Source organism: Anser anser (genome assembly GCF_964211835.1).
Source record: "Anser anser genome assembly, chromosome: 9".
Classification (NCBI taxonomy): domain Eukaryota; kingdom Metazoa; phylum Chordata; class Aves; order Anseriformes; family Anatidae; genus Anser; species Anser anser.
Genome location: NC_139729.1, coordinates 811152 through 829865, shown reverse-complemented (window position 1 = coordinate 829865; position 18714 = coordinate 811152). Strand labels below are relative to the sequence as shown.

Here is an 18714-nt window from a genome sequence, read left to right as displayed (position 1 = left end):
TAAATCCAGAAATTCTCCAGAAGGAGCAGAAAATGCAGATGCACTGCTACTGGTCACAGGTGTTGGACCCTCTGTGAGACAAACAAGACAGTTAACCATCCTGTTTGAACATGAACTATAAAATGAGCATTAACTTTTAAATCTGATTTGTCAAATCCCACAGAAATGTTCAAAACTACTCCACAACTCCTCCCCCCGCCCCTGAAAAAAATAAAAGCCACCAAAAACCCACAAAGAAACAAACAAACAAACAAAAAAACCAGAGTGGAACTCAAAGCTTCCAAACAACACACAACTCTGTTCAGCACACAAGCTTCTGCTGCTGTTGACGACAGTGTAACCTCCATAAAGAGGCCTGACAGGTGCCTTTTAAAAAAAAGGTGCCTTTTAAGAGAGAAGCAGAAGATAACGCTTCAAATTCAAAACCGGAAAGACAAGAATGGCTCTTCCCTTCCACAGCACACGCAGAAAACTTTTATCCTAGTATTACTTGCATCGCTCTTCCTCCTGACAAGTGCAACGTAACCGTGCAATTCACTGCACCATGGTCACAGTAAACCCCTCATTTCCAAAATTCCTCCTTGCAATGGCAAGAGCCTCAGACAAAGATGCCGACTGACCGCTCAGAGGTTGGAAGTCCAAGAGAATCAACTCTGTCTGAAATCCATTATCTTACCTCAGGAAATTTCAGTCTTACCGCACAGGATGATTACAAAAGCCCGGTCTAGTCCATCTAGAAACAAATTATGTTTCTTCCACGATATATTTGCACAGGTGTTTTTCGATGTAATGGCATGTTAAATGACATTTAGAGTCAAAGTTAGAATTAGAATCGTATTTTAAAAACAATACAACCACGCTCAAAATCAATTACGGTCACACACAATGGGAAACAACCCAGTACTGCCCTGAAGAAGTTACCCAGCGGGTCACTCGCTTTCTTGAAGCCTACCACTGACCTTCATAGGCATCTCTCTGCTTTAGCTTAAGACTAGTTAAGACTACACTGTCTTGAAATCTGGCTTCACATCTCCCCTCAATTACATACAAACGGTGAGTAGAGGCATTTTGGACACATTCTGTAATTTTTTTTACTTATTTTTTGAAAGAGAAAAACGCAGTCATTTTTAACTCTTTCTATGGAGTTCTCATTTTCGCCAGTGAAAAATCACTATGTTGTTTTTAAATTAAGTCACCCACTTCAGCCATCTTCCCTCACCACCTGCAAAGCCGGGGGTATCTGCATTGATCCAGCTCCGTACTAATACATTTCACAATCAGTTCAATTTATGCGACAGGCTGGAACCTGGGCTGAGACCTCTGAAGTGCCTGTAAACCAATCCTGCAGACAGCCGCTAACCCATCAACCGTACCTGGGAATCGTGTTGCTTAAAATATTCCATATATGCAACGTACTTTTATTCTGTACAAGATTCACAGAGGCTAGGATGGAAACAACAGGAAAAAAAGGACCATACCTGGTTTCTCAGACTGACAGGCTACACATTTGTTATCTTCCGTCTTATTTGGTACAAGGCATATTCCACAGTCCCAAGAGCCTTTCGCCTTCTTAAATTTGCCTCCAAAGCCCAGAGTGGCTGTTGTGTCAGTGCTGCTCGAGGAGGATGTCACTGTCACCGAGCTGTCTGTGACCACTGGTCATGTCAGAGCAGGCATTACTCCCGTTCCAGGTTTTGGTGTCTCACATGCTATACATTTTGTAGCTTCCGGTTTGTTTTGGACAAGACATGTATCACAATCCCACGTTCCAGGTACTGTTTTGAATTTGTCTCCAAAGCCCAGCATCCCTGCTGGGGGCGCTGCTGGCTTTGAGGTGTCGCATTGACTTGAACTTACTGTCTGTTTCATACTCTCAACTGTTGACGCTTTAGTAGCTTGACAAGTTACACATTTGTCCTTTATGTCTTTGTTTTGCAGAAAAGGGTCACATGTATCAGATTGCCAGTACGATGCTTGTTTAGAAGTCTCTTTACCTGCAGAAAAAGTTGTTATTGCAGGCCTAGTATAAACCACTGTGCTTGTTGTAGGTTGTGCAGACGTAGAAGAGCGTGTTTTCAACAATCCAAAGTCTAGGAAGCAAGAAAAAAAAGTCTTCCTGTTAGCGCAGCACCTCACTACATGTAACTAAGTGACTTTACTAGAGGGCAAAAATTTCAACCCAGGTGCCAATGGTTACAACTAGACATTCAGACCGAGCGCAACAGGAAGTCCCCAGAAATCTTATCTAAACGGATGAAATTTCATCTGCTGCACTGGGTCACAACAGAACATTTCGTTAAAGCTTCATTTAACTCTTTGTTTCCAAGCAAGCTTTAAATCAACATTTTCACTGGTCGATACAAGTACAAACAGACAGTAGCTGACTGAAATCTGACAGTCCAACGTGGAATGGAAATAATGCAATTTGATTAAGACGCGATGCCCAATCGAATCAAATTTCTAAAGCTCCTCCTTCCGTAGCAGATGACTCAAATCTACTCCAGTAACTGTACAGAAGTTTGTACTCGGAGCAGCAATCCGTACGGTATTTTCCCACAGATGCTGAATATTAATTAAATAATAAAAACTCAAGACAATTGAACAACTGTCTAATTTTCTATAATTAGGACAACTCCTTATTTAAAAGGTGGCAATTTTAACAGAAAAGACAAGCTACTAATACAGAAAGACTAAAGGAAATGCATCTTAAACAGCAGCTCAAGTTGCTTGTAAATCTACCTTGAACATAGTTGTTTTGTGGTTTGTTTGTTGGGTTTTTTTTAGTCAAAAATGAAGTCTTTGAACAATGTGGATTTAGATTCTGCTTCTTTTAAACCGATAAAGAAAGTGAATGTCACTTCACTCAGAGGTCTTTCCTTAAACAAAATGCACAATGTATTTTCTCTCACTTAGCTCTTTCCAACAGAGAAATGTGCTGCCTTCTTAACAAGTATGTAAGTTAGAAGAAGACTTTTGGGAAAAGATCAAATTCAATAAAGCCCTTTTTCTTAAAAGATATCTTTTCCACAGACACACTTTATGAAACTGTTGAAAACAATTGCAATTGCTTAAAAACAAAATTCAGAAAAGGGTTTTTAACGTAAAACACTCCACTTCTGTTTGCAGTTTAAATTTTAATCCACAGGAGCCATTGTAAGCTAAGGCCCAAAGATTCGCAGCTTTCGCCATGTATTTGGAACTGAAGCTCTTTCCTATTCTTTCTTCACCTGGGCTGAAGGTGGGACAGGAGTGTTGAGTTTTACAAACATTTCCTTTTCAATTCCACAAATTGTATTTACTTAAAATGAAACACCGATTATCTGGCTAATTCTCTTAGTACCTCATTTACAATTACATCCTAACACGTAAAGGAGATGCAACCCATCTGCTTTTCATCTTGCAGTTTTACTTCCAGCAACAAACACCACTTAGAATAGAAGGGGGCAGATGCACCCTAACAAACGCAGCGCTTAATGTAATGCTCTCCTACATTCATATTTATAGCAGATACTCTATTAACCATAAGTCGTGTGTTGGTTTTTTTTTAATAAAAAATGCTAGCGTATTTTTTGCAGCATCTTTTTAAAAGGAGTTCATTATCTCACCAGGATTTTTTAGAACGTCTAAGACGCTTCCTTCCTTTAAGACGTGGGCAGTGGTGAAGGGACCACCAGCAAAATCTTTGACCTCCTCTTTCTGTGTGTTGATGTTGGTTGAGGTGGTGGTGTCTTTTGAAACAAAAGAAAACAAAAACAGCTTTCACAATGTGACCTAGTTAGAGCAGATTATACTCACTTTTGTTAGAAACAAGAATTTCCAGCTTTCATGCTTCTCACATAAGAATCTTCACAAATTCTACTTACTTTGCAATGCTTTATGATTACAAGCAAAACAAAAAGCAACAAAACAAAAAAAAAATATAAAAGCAGATCTGTCACTGGAAAAATACTGCAGAAGTCCAACACTGCCTGGAATTGCTAGCATGCGCAGACAAGATAGATTGAAGATTTAATAAAGAAAAAAAGGAAAATCAGCACTTCAGATCTGAAGTGCTAAAGTTTCAGTTACCTAGGGTAAGAAAGGGCGTCACTGGAGTACCACTGGGTCCAGAAAGTTCTGCCGATTTTACAACGGGAACACTAAATGTAAACCCAATCTGCTATGAACAAGAGAGGTTTTTCAGATTCTCAAGCCACAGGAACTTCAATCGAATGCACACACAAAACCAAATCTGAAAGCTGCTCTTCACATTTGTAGCACGCATGCTGAATGACAAATTATAAGCCAGAAGCCTACATACTTTTCTCCATTAAGGCAGATTCTGCTTTAGTGTTCTGCAACAGCCTACTAAATGCCTAAGAAAAAAAGTCAAGCTCCTTTATTATTTTACTTACAGAAGACGTAGGTAGCACTTCTGCCTCAGTAGATTTCACAACTGGAGATGAAAACGCAAACTCAGGACTGCTAACAGTACTTGTTGGTTGTATCTGTATTTTCAAAAGAATTAAAGGTTTATATTTAAGAGCAACAACTACCTGAATTCACTACCCAACAGAAGTCCCGCAGTGACGTCGAAAAACCTGATGTTTGAGTTATTTTGCAGATGAAAGTAATAATAAAACACAGGGAAGTTTCCAAGTGGGTATAGGACAATATCTTCAAAACCAAATTCCAGAAACTGAGAGGAAAAGCTGGAGATGCTACTTAGGTCTAAATGCACGGAAAAGCAAGCCAGGAAGCTGAAGAACGGCAAACTCAGCCCAATGATACTCCAAGAACTTCAGCAAACACCTCAACATGTTAAAGCAGCTGTCTACTTCAAACCGTACAAAAAATATTTCAAGTACTCTGGAACAGATTAATGTTTATTTTATTGCAATAATATGCCAATTATTGCACCCTAGGCTCATTCTATGTGAGGCTTATATGACCACGTTACCTCTAATTTAATAACTTAAATAAAGTTGTGGTTTAACCATTGCAGGCAACTAAGCACCACACAGCCACTCGCTCACTCCCTCCAAGTGTAACAGGGAAAAGAACCGGAAATAAAGAAGTAAAGTTGTTAAATTTGAGGTAGCATTAATGACTCATCGCATGTAATGGCTACCTGGAAAGACAAATGCCATAACCCTGTACATACTCCCCACTCCTTCCCCTTCTTTCCCCCAGCATTTATTGCTGAGCACGATGCTAAATGGTGTGGAATATCCCTTCGGTCCTCTGGGCTCCGCTGTCCTGGCTGAGTGCCCTCCCAGCCTCTTGTGCATCCCCGACCTCCTCGCTGGCAGGGCAGCGTGAGACACAGAAAAGGACTTGTCACTGTGTAAGCACTGCTCAGCAACAGCTAAAACACCAGTGCCTTACCAACACTGTTTTGCTCACAAATCTGCAACACAGCATCATCTACTACGAAGAAAATTAACTCTACCCCTGCCCAAACCACTATAAATAACTTGGCATAAAGTCCACACCCCCCTTCCCCCGCAGACTTCCACAGCATTTGAAGCAGTTATACAATCACGTTAAATGGGAGTTGGCAGGCTCTAAGACTGAGAGAAGCAGAATCAAAACATTTATGCCTTTTTCCCCAAACTGGCATACAACCCCAATTCATTCAGCTGCGTAGAAACTAATATTTGTTAGTTTCATGAGCACCACAGAAAAAGTCAACTCGCAATAAAGCAGTATACTCATTGTAAACATTATTTATAGCATAAAGATTTACCTTGCCCGCCGCCGTCGCTGCTGCATCTGCCATGCCTGCCGCCTCCGTTGAATTTGCCACGCTTGTCGTTGCCGCTGTTGACCTTGATATGTCCTTTGTCATCAGTAGATATGGCATGCCCGCCGCCATTATTGGATATGTCAAGCCTGAGGGCACTGTTGAACACGTTATGCCCGACGTCGCTGTTGTATATATCATGTCCTCCACCTCCTCCTCTGATAGATCTGTCAAGTCCTCCACCTCCGATGGATCTGTCATGCCCTCCACCTCTGATGGATCTGTCATGCCCTCCACCTCTGATGGATTTGCCATGCCCGTCGCAGCTGCTGGAGTTGCCGTGCTCATTGCTGCTGTTGAAACAGCGCTCGGTGACGCTGAGACAGCGCTACTACCAACGAAACTAGAATTGAACTGAGGCAGCGATGCAGCACTGATGGGTAGGGGTATGTTCGGTAGCACTGGTTCCTCCACTTCCTAAAGTTGCAAATTTTAATTTTTCTTATACAAGACATACTACTTTCTCACCCCATCCCACCCAATTTATTAACAAAATTAAATAGAACAAAAATCCATACAAATTAAGAGAAAGCAAGTTTCCAGAAGAAATCCCGATCTCCCCACCTCTGTCTACCACGTCATTTTAATTTATGGCAGGCCTGCTTCCACATTATACTCTATTCAACAACTGTACAGCAAGAACACTGAAAGTTAACTCAAAACCTGTGCAGAACAGAGAGGCACAGATCACATTTTCTTTCTTTCTTTTCTATACTTTAGTCATCAAAGCTCTGGAGAAGCATCATCCTTTCTAACTACCCTCGCATGGCTTCAATTAAGAGTACACTCTCAAGACAAGTGAGAAAGTGTTCCTCTTGCAAAATTAGGCAGGATAGCTGCCAAAGTTTCTAAAGTCATTACAGCAGTGAACGTGGAAAAAGGTAATGTTTAAAGAAGCAGGTAGGTTCAACAACCAAACTAAACACAAAAAGCACCAAAGAAAGTCAGACTAGCAGCACTGAAGATTGTGTTCTGGTAAATACAGTCTATACCATGTATCAGGATGCAAATATAAAAATCAGAAAACAGCCTCTTAACAACTTCAATTTTCATCCCTGCCACTTACTTTATTCGATTACTAAGATTGGATGAGTTATGTTTTAAATGGCATAGGAAATCTGACCAAAATTTGTACAGTACTATCATGATCTACTTAGAAATGACTAGGCAGGGATGTAAGTTGGTACTACTGATATTCAGTGCATCCTGTAGCTTACATCTGTTTCACAGTTTTGATTTGAAAAGTTTATGGAACTTTTGATATTTGGACCATTATTTTATTTGTGTTACAGGAATAAACAACAGTGTTTATGATTTCTTTATATTGCATCATCCGGAAGTCCCATTTAATGATTTGAAACTTAAATTAACTTAAATACTTAATATTAACTTAATATTAATTAAATACTTAATGTTAACGTAAATACTTAAATTAACTTACAGGCAGCTTATATAACATCCAATAAAAGAAAAAATAATCTGAATATTCATGGTCATAGTTTTATGGAATAGATTTTTCCTATTAAAATGAGAAAAAAACTCTCTCACAATGAGTTTGGTGAGTATCAAAAACTGAGTCATCGTTAGCAAACATGCAGAATGCTCTCTTCTACTACTCTTTTTCACACTCTTGGCCTGTATCTTTCTGTGTGACTTAAATATGAAACCAAAAATTAAGCTTTTTTTTTCTTTTTATACTTGGCACTCGTTTCAAGTATCATTCCTGTAGAAAAACTATACAAACCTTCACCAAAACTTCTCTTCTTAGGACTCATTCATTCAATTGCTAACGAGAAATGTTATAGTTTGCTATATAGCCTGCTTAGCACTGTAACTGCATAGAGGAAGAAAGATCCCTAAGGCATATGCTCAGATTTTTCTCTAATCCGAACTGTCAATCCATTAGAATTCTGAAAAAAGTCTTACATCAAAACAGATCTTCATTCAGACAACTATCGCTTGCCCATAACAGCCCATATTCCTCTTTCTGTTAACACCTGTGAGCTTCAAGGGGGCAAAGACAGTTGTCAGCCTTCAAGCAAGTCTAATCTACAATTGGACTGAGGATATAAAATATATATATACCCACACACACACGCAGAGATATATAGCATTGGTGGGCCAGAGATTTACTGAGTATTCCAACTCAACTGTCCAAAGGGACTCTTGCCAGCAGATCAGTGTGGTGCTCCTGCTCCAGAACATGGCACCCAACAGAGACCAGCATCACAAAAAACACTACCACCACTACCTACTCTACAAACAAAAGGTAGGGCACTGCAATAAACTTTGTGAACGAAATCAAAAGCAGTGTGAGTTTTCTGTATCTCCTTCCTAAATGGAGAAGTAGAAAGGAGTTCTAACAGAGACAATTTAGAACAGTTTGAAAAAAACATAATTAAAACCCAGCACCTGATTGCACCTGTACCAGAACCTTAAAGCCAGTCGCTTCCACCCCTAAAAAGGTGGTTGTTGTGAAGTCCAACTTTTAGATGCCAAAACAAAGTGTTGAGTTCTTTCTGCAAGCCAAAGAATGCCCATGGTCACCTAAGAATTGCTTGGCAGATGAGCACAGAGTCAACAAAATTCCCTGCTACTGTTCTTTGAAAAGAGCGACTCCCTAAAAACCGAGTGCAAAGTCCCTTAACTCAAGCATTATTACCCAAAACACCATTTGCCCAGAAGGAAAAGCCATCAATATTATCTGGAGGATAACTCATTTGACCTAAACCAAGAAAGCAGTATAACACAAAGCAGTCTCCTCAAGAAGAAATTCAATTAATTCTGCTGGATTTTTTTTATTTTAGAGATGAGTTAGCATTTGGCCTCAAATGATTCTAAAGAACACATGGTCTTCATGTGAACTCAAAGCAGACAATTAACTTCATCATGAAAGGAGTATTAAAAAGAAGAATAATAAATCATAAATCTTCCTCCATGTTTTTGCTTAAAAAATAAAGAAAAAAACACATCAATAAACATCCTCCTGAACTGTAACTCACTTCCCCTACTTCACCTTCTAAAGAATACTTCAGAAAGAATCATCCCATTAGGACAGAGCTTTCAAACTGCAAGCAATTAAATAGCTAAAACTAATAGCTTTTCCCCTAGGGAACATTAGGAGGGACAAATTATTTTGTTATAAGTAAACTGAGTTATAAACCATGAAATATCTGTCAAAGCAAAATTTGTAACACTACAGATTTAGTTAAACTACAAAATGAGCCATATTTCCTGTAGAAGGAAAAAATTAGGCCTCCAATAGCAAAGATCCTTTCTGTGGATACAGCATTATAACGTGCCTCGTTTCCCATCTTCGTATCCTACTCAGAAGATAAACTTGGGATAAAAAGTGGTGTATCAGTACTTTTATTCTTGCTCATCTTCCTTCCTTTCATAAAAACAACAATTTTCTCAAAGTTCTATTGATCTTCAAACACAATCCAGACTTTGCAGCTCCCTCAAAATACAAAATTTTCATTGGATTTCACATTCCTTTTACTGAGAACTGTCACCACCTTTCCAAAAAGACAGGCATGCAGACCGTACTGAAAAAGGAGATTTCTTTCTTCCTTCAAGTAAGTTTTAAATTAATAGATGTCATACCTTTCAGATGGTTCTGCTCGCTGTTCTGCAGGCAAAGTCTTCTCTCTCATCCCCTGCAAGTTAAGTTTAGTTCAAGACTTAGCTGAATATGTACAGAATACACAAAGTACCAACAACCACTTCATGTGGTTTTTTGTGGTTTTTATTTTATTTATTTATTTTTAATTTTATAGCACTGAATACACCTCACCTACTTAACGTTGTTCCCTAATTCAGCATTGTGGGTACAGTTCAGTTAAATTTTGAGGCTAAAGTAAGCATCACTGCTTCACTCAGCATTGAGGACAAACTGATAGAACACTAAATCAAATTTGTCAAATCCTCTAACAAAGAAAGTAATTATTTTAAACAAAATGACAAAAATTGTGTGTGTGGGGGGGAGAGTTTTCATCAAAACTTGTGTTTACCAACCCCGTAAAAGGGACGTACTTTTCGGTTTTCTATCATTTATCAACAAACAAGAAAAAAAAAAACCTCTACCCCCACAAAAAACTAAGCAGTTGCTGCTACAAAGTTGCTGTAAAGCTTTTTGCTTCTGGCCCAAGTTTTTTAATTTGGTGAAAGCCTTCTCTGTGCACGTGCACATGCCAGAGAGGTTGCTTAAGCAATAGAAGCTATAGTAGCTGCTATCTTCTGTTTTTCGTAGAAGACAGAAATTGAATTCGTTAGCTTTGTAACTGTTATGCATACCAGAATTGGTTTTCTCCCTTTTGAAAATAGTAGAGGGTATGCCTATGTCAGATTTGGTGAGCAAGGTGATCAGATGAGGGCACTGCAAGACTGCCAGAACGCACCAGGTCTGGGGGGAAAAGGAATCCGGCTGAGCATAGGAATTTCTAAAAGGTAACCAAGGAGTTGTGCATTGATACAGTTATTCTAAATAATCAGATTCTTGTAGCTCTGCCTTTGGAAAGTCTGTGGCCCTTGCTGTAGTGGCTGCACACAGGATGCAGTCTACAAAACCAGAAATGCAGAAGTCCTATGTTTTGACTCCCTGGATTCATCAACCTGCTTCAGGATGGCTGGGGGAATCCAACTGTTAAGTCTAGCCAGACAGCGCAACTTGGGCTTAGCTGCCATTGTAACCAGCCTTGTTTCTCAACAGTAGCAAAGCTGAATGCATTGGTAAATATTTTCAGGTTTGGGCCTGCATAAGGTAGAAGGGACAACAAGTGGTTTTATATGCTAGGGAGTTCTTGTTCTTAGAGCTTTCCCTCTAGTTTGAGAGAAGCACATAACTAGTTTTACAGTGGGTTGACAGGAAAGAAGTGGGGGGGAAAAATGGGAACGCAGGGAGATAGCCAAAGGCGTTATTACTAGAACAGGTTTAGAATGCTATTCTTTGCTTTTCATGAGCTTAGGGCAATGGGGAGTTTAAAGCTTAGCACTTCCTGAGAGGGTTTCTTACTCTACCGGCTCAGTTCTATCACTTATTTAAGGCAATTCAGGTCTCTGAACGGTTAAAGAATTGATACCAAATTTGATGAACTTTGATCCAGGATACTGACAAAACAGGACTTCATATAAACAATTTCAGTATGTTCATGAGGTTAGCTTGTGTGTTCTGTTAAATAGTAAAAAATGACACTTCTGTTTCTGTTTACCTAGCATAATTCTGCAAATGTTGCCTCCTTCTGCTTTAGAATGGAAATGCTCTTCTCCAAGAGAGCACTGTCCAAACTTCTTTGCCAAAATTTTTTGATTAAATTAATATTGTTTTATTTTGAAAACAAGAATAAGCCACAAACATGTTTTCTTGCTTCGGCTATCCAGAAGAACGTCAACAGTATTTTCAGATTTTCCTTCCCTACACAACTGTATGTAGGAAGAGTGCAGTTGGAAGCAGAAGACCTAAGATGATGTATCTTCTGTTTGTTTACTACAGTAACAAGACAATGGATTACCTCTTTATTAGAACTTGTGTAGCTTTGCAGTATTGAAACAAATGTAGGTATTAAAATACACATCAGTAATACGTTTCTGAATGGCTGAGTACCGTGCTCTCTTAGCATTGAAATACCCAGCCATTGGATTAGTTTGTCCCTCATGTTTGCTTAGTTTGGAAGCTATTTCAGAATGCCTTCAGCTTGTATTCTTCCCCAAAAGCATAGAACTCACTTCTCTGCATCCCCAATTCAAGTCAGAGAAACTGGGCACTGCAGACACAGGAGGTCTGCCTGTACAGAATCAGTGAAGACAAGTCTAAACAGCGGATTTTTTTGAATATGCAGCTGGGTTATCTGAATGTTCTTTATGCAGTGTACCTCAGTTTTAGTACAGATAGCACTTGTCTTGGTTCTTGTCATTAGTCTGAAGCTGCCCCTGAGAAAATCTTGAAAGGGAAAGTAGTGAAAGCTAATCAGCTGGCCCTTTCTTCTTAAGAACCAGCGTATTTTGTAATTCTCCCACTAATAATAAGGCGTCACGCTGGAGAATCGCGATTGTGTTGTTAAGCAAGACTGACTTCACCTGAGCGGTATAGTTGGCAGCTGTTGAATGTTTAATGGACTTTAAACAAACAAAAAAACTGAGCAGGTGGAGGTAGACATGGCAAACTAACAGGCAGCGTCAGATGCTTCTTTGAAATGGATAATCTGACTCCATTCACTTCTTTCTGGAAATAAGATCTAGTAATTAACCAAACAAAAGATAGAAGGGTTAAGACTGCATCTTTAAAGCAGCTGTGCTTGATAAATGTCTCTGGTCTTAAATCAATCTTTAGCAAAGCACAGAGACATAGCAGCAGCTTGCTTATGCCAACGCTAAAAATACTTGATGTGTACAGGTAACCATGTCAAGGCTCTGGAGTTAATCCATGAGAACAATTCCTTCTGGTATTGGCAAAGGTGAGGATGCTTGCTTCTATAGAAATGAGGTTTTGAGCTGTGACTTAAGCTGTCACTTAGGTGACTGTTTAGGAAAGCTTCCTTTTAAGCTTTGAAGTATGTAAGCTGACAAATTGTTTAAGTTCAGAACTGGGTTTACAGTCTCTTGTTCTCTGACTGTATGCAACTTCTCATGTTTCAGACTGAAAGCAGAATTGCAGCGGTACCAGTCATACAACTATAATGCTTATTGCCAAGATTACCAGAACTACCACTCGCAGAAGAGTTACGATGCTTACGCTGACTACAACTACAGCTCCTATGCTCCCTATGACAGCATGCAAGCTGTTGGAGACTGCTCTTTAGGAGATTCTTTAATGGCTCCAGCTGTTTTTGAGGTAAAGATAGTGCACGCTTGCTGTAAAGAACATATTTCACAGATAATACGTTGTACAGATTTGTGTGAATCAGCAAAAAGAATCCGAAGTTGAAAACATGCTTTCTGCTTAGTGTGAAGTTAAAAGAGCAGATTCCATTCAGAGGTGTTTGTATTTAAGTGCTTAAATAGTAAATCCATAGAATTAGTGATTTATACACCATTATTTGTTCACGCATACCAAAGAATGGTTTTGACAGCATAATTGCGTACGCTTCTTCTGTTCCTGTTCTTCTGATTTGCTTTGCTTAAAGCAAATTAAACAGTTGTTGCAAGTGGTCTTATCGTGGTCAATGTATTAGTTGTGACCTCCGGAGGTCCCTTCCAACCTGTACTGTAATATTGGCTTTCTTCTAAAAATAAATAGATAAAATGCCATCTATCCTTGTAGTTGTAGGAAGAAGGAATGGATTGAGACTGCAGCACTTTGAATCTGTGATGCTTTCTGAAATGAGTTATGATTAAACTTAGCCTTTTCTGTCTTTCAGGAATCTTCAGTTATGACTGCAATCGGTGATGACCTAATTACTGACGGTAATAAGGGTTCTATCATTGTCACTTGAGTTTAGCCATCCTTGTGCCTTTTAACAATACAAGCCAACCTCTACTGGATGAAGAACATCTTGAAAATTCAGCTGAGGTCAAACCTCTGTGGGGTTGATCTGCAATCAGCTGGGGTTTTAAAGCTGATACAGCATACACTGACCGCATCAAGTAAAACGGGACACTGTCAATGCTTCGCAGCAGGTTTCTTGTACCTGTGCCTTCATTCCCATTTGAAAATGGTCTAAGACAGAATTTTGTTCTTTGTATTGGTTCCGCTAAACAGATTTTATATTAGAAACTCAGTAATATGCAAAAGCTTTGTTCTCCACCCTGAGGTAAAAGCTTATGTTGCAGATTCCAAAAGGAGGATTCAGCTTGCACTTACAAATACGGTACAAAACATATTTGTGTCCTGGAAGGTTTGCAAAGTTCCTCACGTGGAGGCATTTTGTGTTAGTGTTTAGAAACTATCCTATGTAACGTGTATTGCCGTAGAAGTGAATTAAATGACTCTTGGGAGGGTTTCATGGCTGATTATCCGTAAACGTTATCTTTACTATCTTAAACATTGTCTTTGTCTTTATCTTGAAAGACAGTTCTAGTCCCAGCCTTCTAATATAAAAATTCCCAAAAGTTGGAGCTGTGAGGCTCAAAATTTTAGAGGACTAAATACCTCACTAAAATTAGTAGATCTAATAGCTTATTACACTTAGCTTAAAATACATTTTGTTAGCCATTTCACATGAAGTTTTTTTGTGCGCATGCCTCAGATTTGATACTTGGACTTACCAGGCTTTTATTTTCAGATCCACAGCTCTACTTGGATGTTGATGAAATGAACAGACAATTCACGGAGACAAGCGAAGAACTCTACGATTCACTCATGAATTGTCACTGGCAACCTCTGGATACGGTCACTTCTGAAATCCCCTCTGCTATTTAAGCGTCTTCTAGAGCATGACCGTTAGGACCAAAGTGCTAAAACTACATTTCTTCTACATTATTCTAGCTCATAAGTTTTAAAGCACAGTGATAGGTTGGGTTTTTTTTGCTATGCTTTTGACAGTTTCTGTAATCTTTTTGTTCATCACTCTCTTCTTGGAGCATCATGAAGTCATGTAAATATTCGAGAAATGTAAAGAGGTAAATGGGGTCTTATCTTAAAGATAAGACTTGCCTGTGTAAATAAAAAATTTGTATCTGCAAACCTGCCAGCAAGGGATTTTACTTGTACCTGTGTGCAGCACGTTCTCTTCCGGCTTATGGAATTTAACAAGGTAGTAAGGGTATTTCATCTGTCTTTATTTTTATATGGGCATTAGGACACAAGCAAAATCTAGCTTTCCCTTGTTTTCCTGGTTCCTTAGGTAAGCGACAAGCCAAGCCTTTCATGTGCTTGCTTAGACTGGAAGTATGTATGGGAGACACTCACAGGCCTTGCTATGGAAACACCTGTGCCCACTTTTTCCTGCAGGCTGCTGGCTCTAACTGTACTACTGATACATGCTAGGTCAGCTAAAATCGGCTTATAAATAGGGTATGTTAAGCATATGGAAGTGTAGACTTCAACTGCCATAGCTACAAACATCCCGTGGAATGAGGATGATGTCTGCTGGCACTCTCTGCATCAGCATTCAGTTTTCCCTTGCCCTTCTTACTGTTAGACTTCTCAGCTGACGCTTTACAGCGAAGAAATTGCTACAACATAATCCGTGTTCTTAAACCTAAAAAAAAAAAATCTTGGAGAAAACAACTTGCTGGTTTTCCCTCCTTGCTGGCAAGGAGAAAAATAGTCCACCAGGAACAACAAAAAAATCCTAGTAACAGCTCCTTAAGTTATACCCTCTGCTACCCTCTCTGATTGCTCTGGTCTTCCTTCATTCGTGGTAATGAAGTTTTTAAAGCTCTGGTAGAAGGATGACAGCACTCAAGTCAAAGGAGATGAGAGCAATGAGGAAAGCTTTGCTTTAAGCTAGAGCAGTCTTGCGAGTTGCTGCCTTTATGCTGTTCTTATCTTGAAGGGTACAGAGTCTTTTCCAGTCATAGGGACTCCATAACCCTATGAGTATGGAGAAATAGTTGCTAATTAACAGTGTGTATAATAAGTAAGTGAGGCTGGAAACAAAAGAATATTCCTCCAAGAAAAAAAAGGAAGCAGAAATTACTGTACTTAATAGCTGGGGAAGCTGTTAAAGCTAGTTGACACAGTTCTGGTACTGCCGTGTGTGTTTTGGGGGCAACATAAACCATAATTGCTGTGATGGCAGGTAAGAATCCAATTCTTTTTTATGGCTTAGTGTAGTCAGTGAAAGCAGTGGTCCTAAGCTGCATGCTGTTCTTAAATGTAATGCAAATTCTCTTTTGTGACTCCTCAGTACTTCCAGGTTACTTGTAGCTGATCACCAGCAACTGCTTCTGTTAGCTATTAGCTGTTGGGTTTTTGCTAGGAATACTTTCAGTCCTGAATTGAAATGATGACATCCTGAAACAGAAGAGGCTCTTGGAGTATTGTAGGAAGCACATTCTTCCTGGTTCTAGTGCAGGTGTAGACATAGGAGGAGGCAGAAGGCAAAGAACCTCACATAGGTGGAGGGGGTGAGGTGGCATCACAGTTAGAGCTGTTGCAGTTAACTCTTCCCAAAGCATGAAAGCAACGTGGCTGGGAACAGGGATTTGTTGGGTTGCTTCTTTGTGTGAGCCAGGGAGTCTTTTGAGGGGCAGATTAATAAGAATATGACACAAGGTAGAGGTGCAATAGATGAAGCAAAGAATCTGGGTGGGAAAAGGGTTGCTTGTACGTGTCTATGGAATTGTTTCAGGGGACTGAGCTGGGGCAAATTCAAGATAATAGATGCAGCCTCCTTGAATTTGGATGGCAGTGCTGAAGCTTCAAAACCTTACAAGCTTTGATGCCACTTCAATTGTAGTGCATAGCTGTGGTACTTGAGCTCAGAAGTGCAAACTGCACAGGATTTTTTTATCTATTTTCTTCAACGTGAGCAGCAAAACATCTTCCAGGAATGTGCCTGGGTGCTACGCTGCTTTGACACGGCTTGCTTTGCATCACCAAACACAGTAGTTAGGTTGCATCGAGTACTTTGTGGAAACATTCATTGTGTTGTCACCCAGAAATGGGATGCTACAGATATGTGTTGGCCCGGCAGTATCAGTGCTGGTTTTTGGCCTTTGAGAGGTTGGTCCATAACATGTGACCTGTGTAACGAGAGGCCCACATAGATTGGTGACTTCATTAAGTCTGATGCTGTGGTGGTGTGTGACCCAAGGCCCTGAACGTCAGAAAATCAGGCTGTGGCCACCTATTTTATGCAGACTTTGCCTATTAACAAGGTCTCTACACTGTACGTTAGAGACGTGCGCCTCCTTTTCCGGACTAGATAGCGAAAATACCAGTTTTGTAGTTCAGTGAATGAGATTGGTTGGGCTGTTTGTTCTCCAGAGCTGAAAAATGTTGGGAGTGTATTCTCTTGGAGTCCACAGAAATGAAAATGATGAGAGGAAGAGAACGTTGGTTGCAGCCCGCGTGCTGCTGTTATAAAGTAGTTCTCTGATGTCTTTTTCCCTCTGCTGAGACTTATCAGCCTATCGTCCTTTCCTGTTAGGAGCGCATACCTGGCTTGGGATGGTGTGCGCAGGGCAGATTCTTTACCGTAAGAGCGCAGTGAATGCCAGACTTCTTCCTGTACTGCCGTGTTAACCGTGAGTCACAAATTCAGGAAGCAGTGATTGCATCGGAATTGCTACAATGCTTTGCGGAGTCTTTTTACTGGGTAAACTTCACAGCTGCAGTTACAACTTCCAGCCTGTGTTAGCTGAACACATCGTACTGGTGCCCGCCATCAGTTTGACAAAGATGGGATTGCAGTAGGGACTTGCTTTCTTCCTTCTTTTTAATTAAACAAGTCTTTGAAGCAACTTTTCCAACACCGCCATACTTCACTTCTTCCAGTTATTTTCTGTTTTACTTAGCTGAAATGTTTTTTTTTCTTCCAAGCTTGAGGAAGTTTTCTACAAGAATGTCCCGTAATGATTTCATAAACTCTTTTCGTTGTACCTAGCTGCAACAGAGAGTGCTTTTATTCAAAAACCTGCTGGTTTTCTTTTCCAAGAAGTAGTGGGGTTTTTCCTATCTCTTCACTGATGGGAAAGGCTGTAGGACAGTAGCTTGAGGGGCTACTAATGCTGTCATCAGTGAGCCGGGAAAAGGCAGGAGTCTGAAACGGGTAAAAAGTACTTAAAAGGATACCAAAAGAGTAAACGGTACTTAAGCCGTGGATGTTTCTTTTTGCAGGGATGCTCTGAACCAACCGCTTCTTTCTAGCGCTACCTCAAAGTAACTTGCAGATAGAACTCACAGGGAAGGTTGATCAAATGGTGATGATCGCTGTCATTCTGCTGGACACGCAGATACTTGCCTTTCGTTTTGGCTCATTTCTAATACCAATTAAGTTCACTGCCTCGCGTTAATAGACACCGTTTGACTGCATCGGCAAATGTTTCTGAGTCGTGAGTGTCATTAAAGGCCTGTCACCCTATGGAAATCCTTCTAAATAAGAAAAATGGCATTTAAATAAATAAATAAAGCAGCGTTTGAACTTATGAGCAAACCTAGCGTAGCTGCCTTTGACGCTGATCTGGAGGAGAAAAATCATGTTATCACGCTACTATGGTTGCCTTAATAGGTTTGGTGTACATGAGGGAGGGAAGTATTATGTGATGTTTGCCTAGCTATTACATGGCCGATGCAGGAGGGGTTTTAGTCAGTTCCCTGAGCACGTATTGTTGCAGAAGTCGGTGATTTCACTGCCCAATGTCTGTTATTAAGGGCACGATTCATGTCCCGTTATCGTTTTTATTCTTTATTTATGTGTTTATTTTCTGGGGCGGCGATCTGTCACGATGCCCATCGTTCCCCTGCCGTGGGGTAGAATTTAGCGTGACGACTGCCTCCCGGACCAACGGGGCCACGAATCCGGCCTAAAACACTGCTTGTGCGTTGGTTGTCGGCGTGGGGGCTGTTGGTTGTCGGTGCGGGGGTATCGGTTGTCGGTGCGGGGCTTTTCTGACGAGCACTGTGGGCTCGGGGCGCCGTCCCACGCCCGGCGCGGTGCTGCGGCACACCAGCGGTCGGCGCCACGGCGCGGGGAGGCTCTGGAGGTGACTCCTAGCCCCGTGCTTACGGTGGCCGGGCCGGCGTTCATTATGGCGGCCGGGTCCTGAGGGCGGGAGCGGGAGGGCGGCGGGACCGGGACGGGACCGGGGCGGGGCGAGGAACGGGAGCGGCAGCGGGAGGGGGGGGCGCGCGTTCCCGTGAGGGGAGGGGGCGCGCGAGGGAGGGAGGGGGAGGGTGTGAGAAACACTCCGTAGCCAATAACTTGGGCTCAGGCGAGGAGCTCGGCGAAGCAGGAATTTATTCGCGATCGCAGTGGCGGGCGTCCCGTCCGTGCGAGGACTACCGCACACCAAATTTCCCTGGTGTATTGCCAAGCACTTCCCCG

At 40.9% G+C, this 18714-nt stretch overlaps 2 protein-coding genes across 2 annotated transcripts; one reads left to right on the top strand and one right to left on the bottom strand.

The window, feature by feature from the left end:
- Positions 1–744: 744 nt before the first annotated feature.
- Positions 745–5986, bottom strand: LOC310903970 (uncharacterized protein; the record flags this gene model as incomplete). The annotated part of the gene is made up of 5 exons (XM_083848090.1): positions 745–752; positions 3672–3728; positions 4069–4159; positions 4395–4487; positions 5729–5986. 5 exons carry the CDS (start codon positions 5984–5986, stop codon positions 745–747), a joined length of 507 nt encoding a protein of 168 aa, XP_083704216.1.
- A 6452-nt stretch (positions 5987–12438) lies between these two features.
- On the top strand, positions 12439–14431 carry LOC310904023 (uncharacterized protein C6orf52). Its single transcript, XM_083848173.1, has 3 exons — positions 12439–12614; positions 13141–13186; positions 14005–14431. The coding sequence occupies exons 1-3, from the start codon at positions 12555–12557 to the stop codon at positions 14139–14141; spliced, it is 243 nt and encodes an 80-aa protein (XP_083704299.1). The 5' UTR covers positions 12439–12554; the 3' UTR covers positions 14142–14431.
- The last annotated feature ends 4283 nt before the right edge of the window (positions 14432–18714 follow it).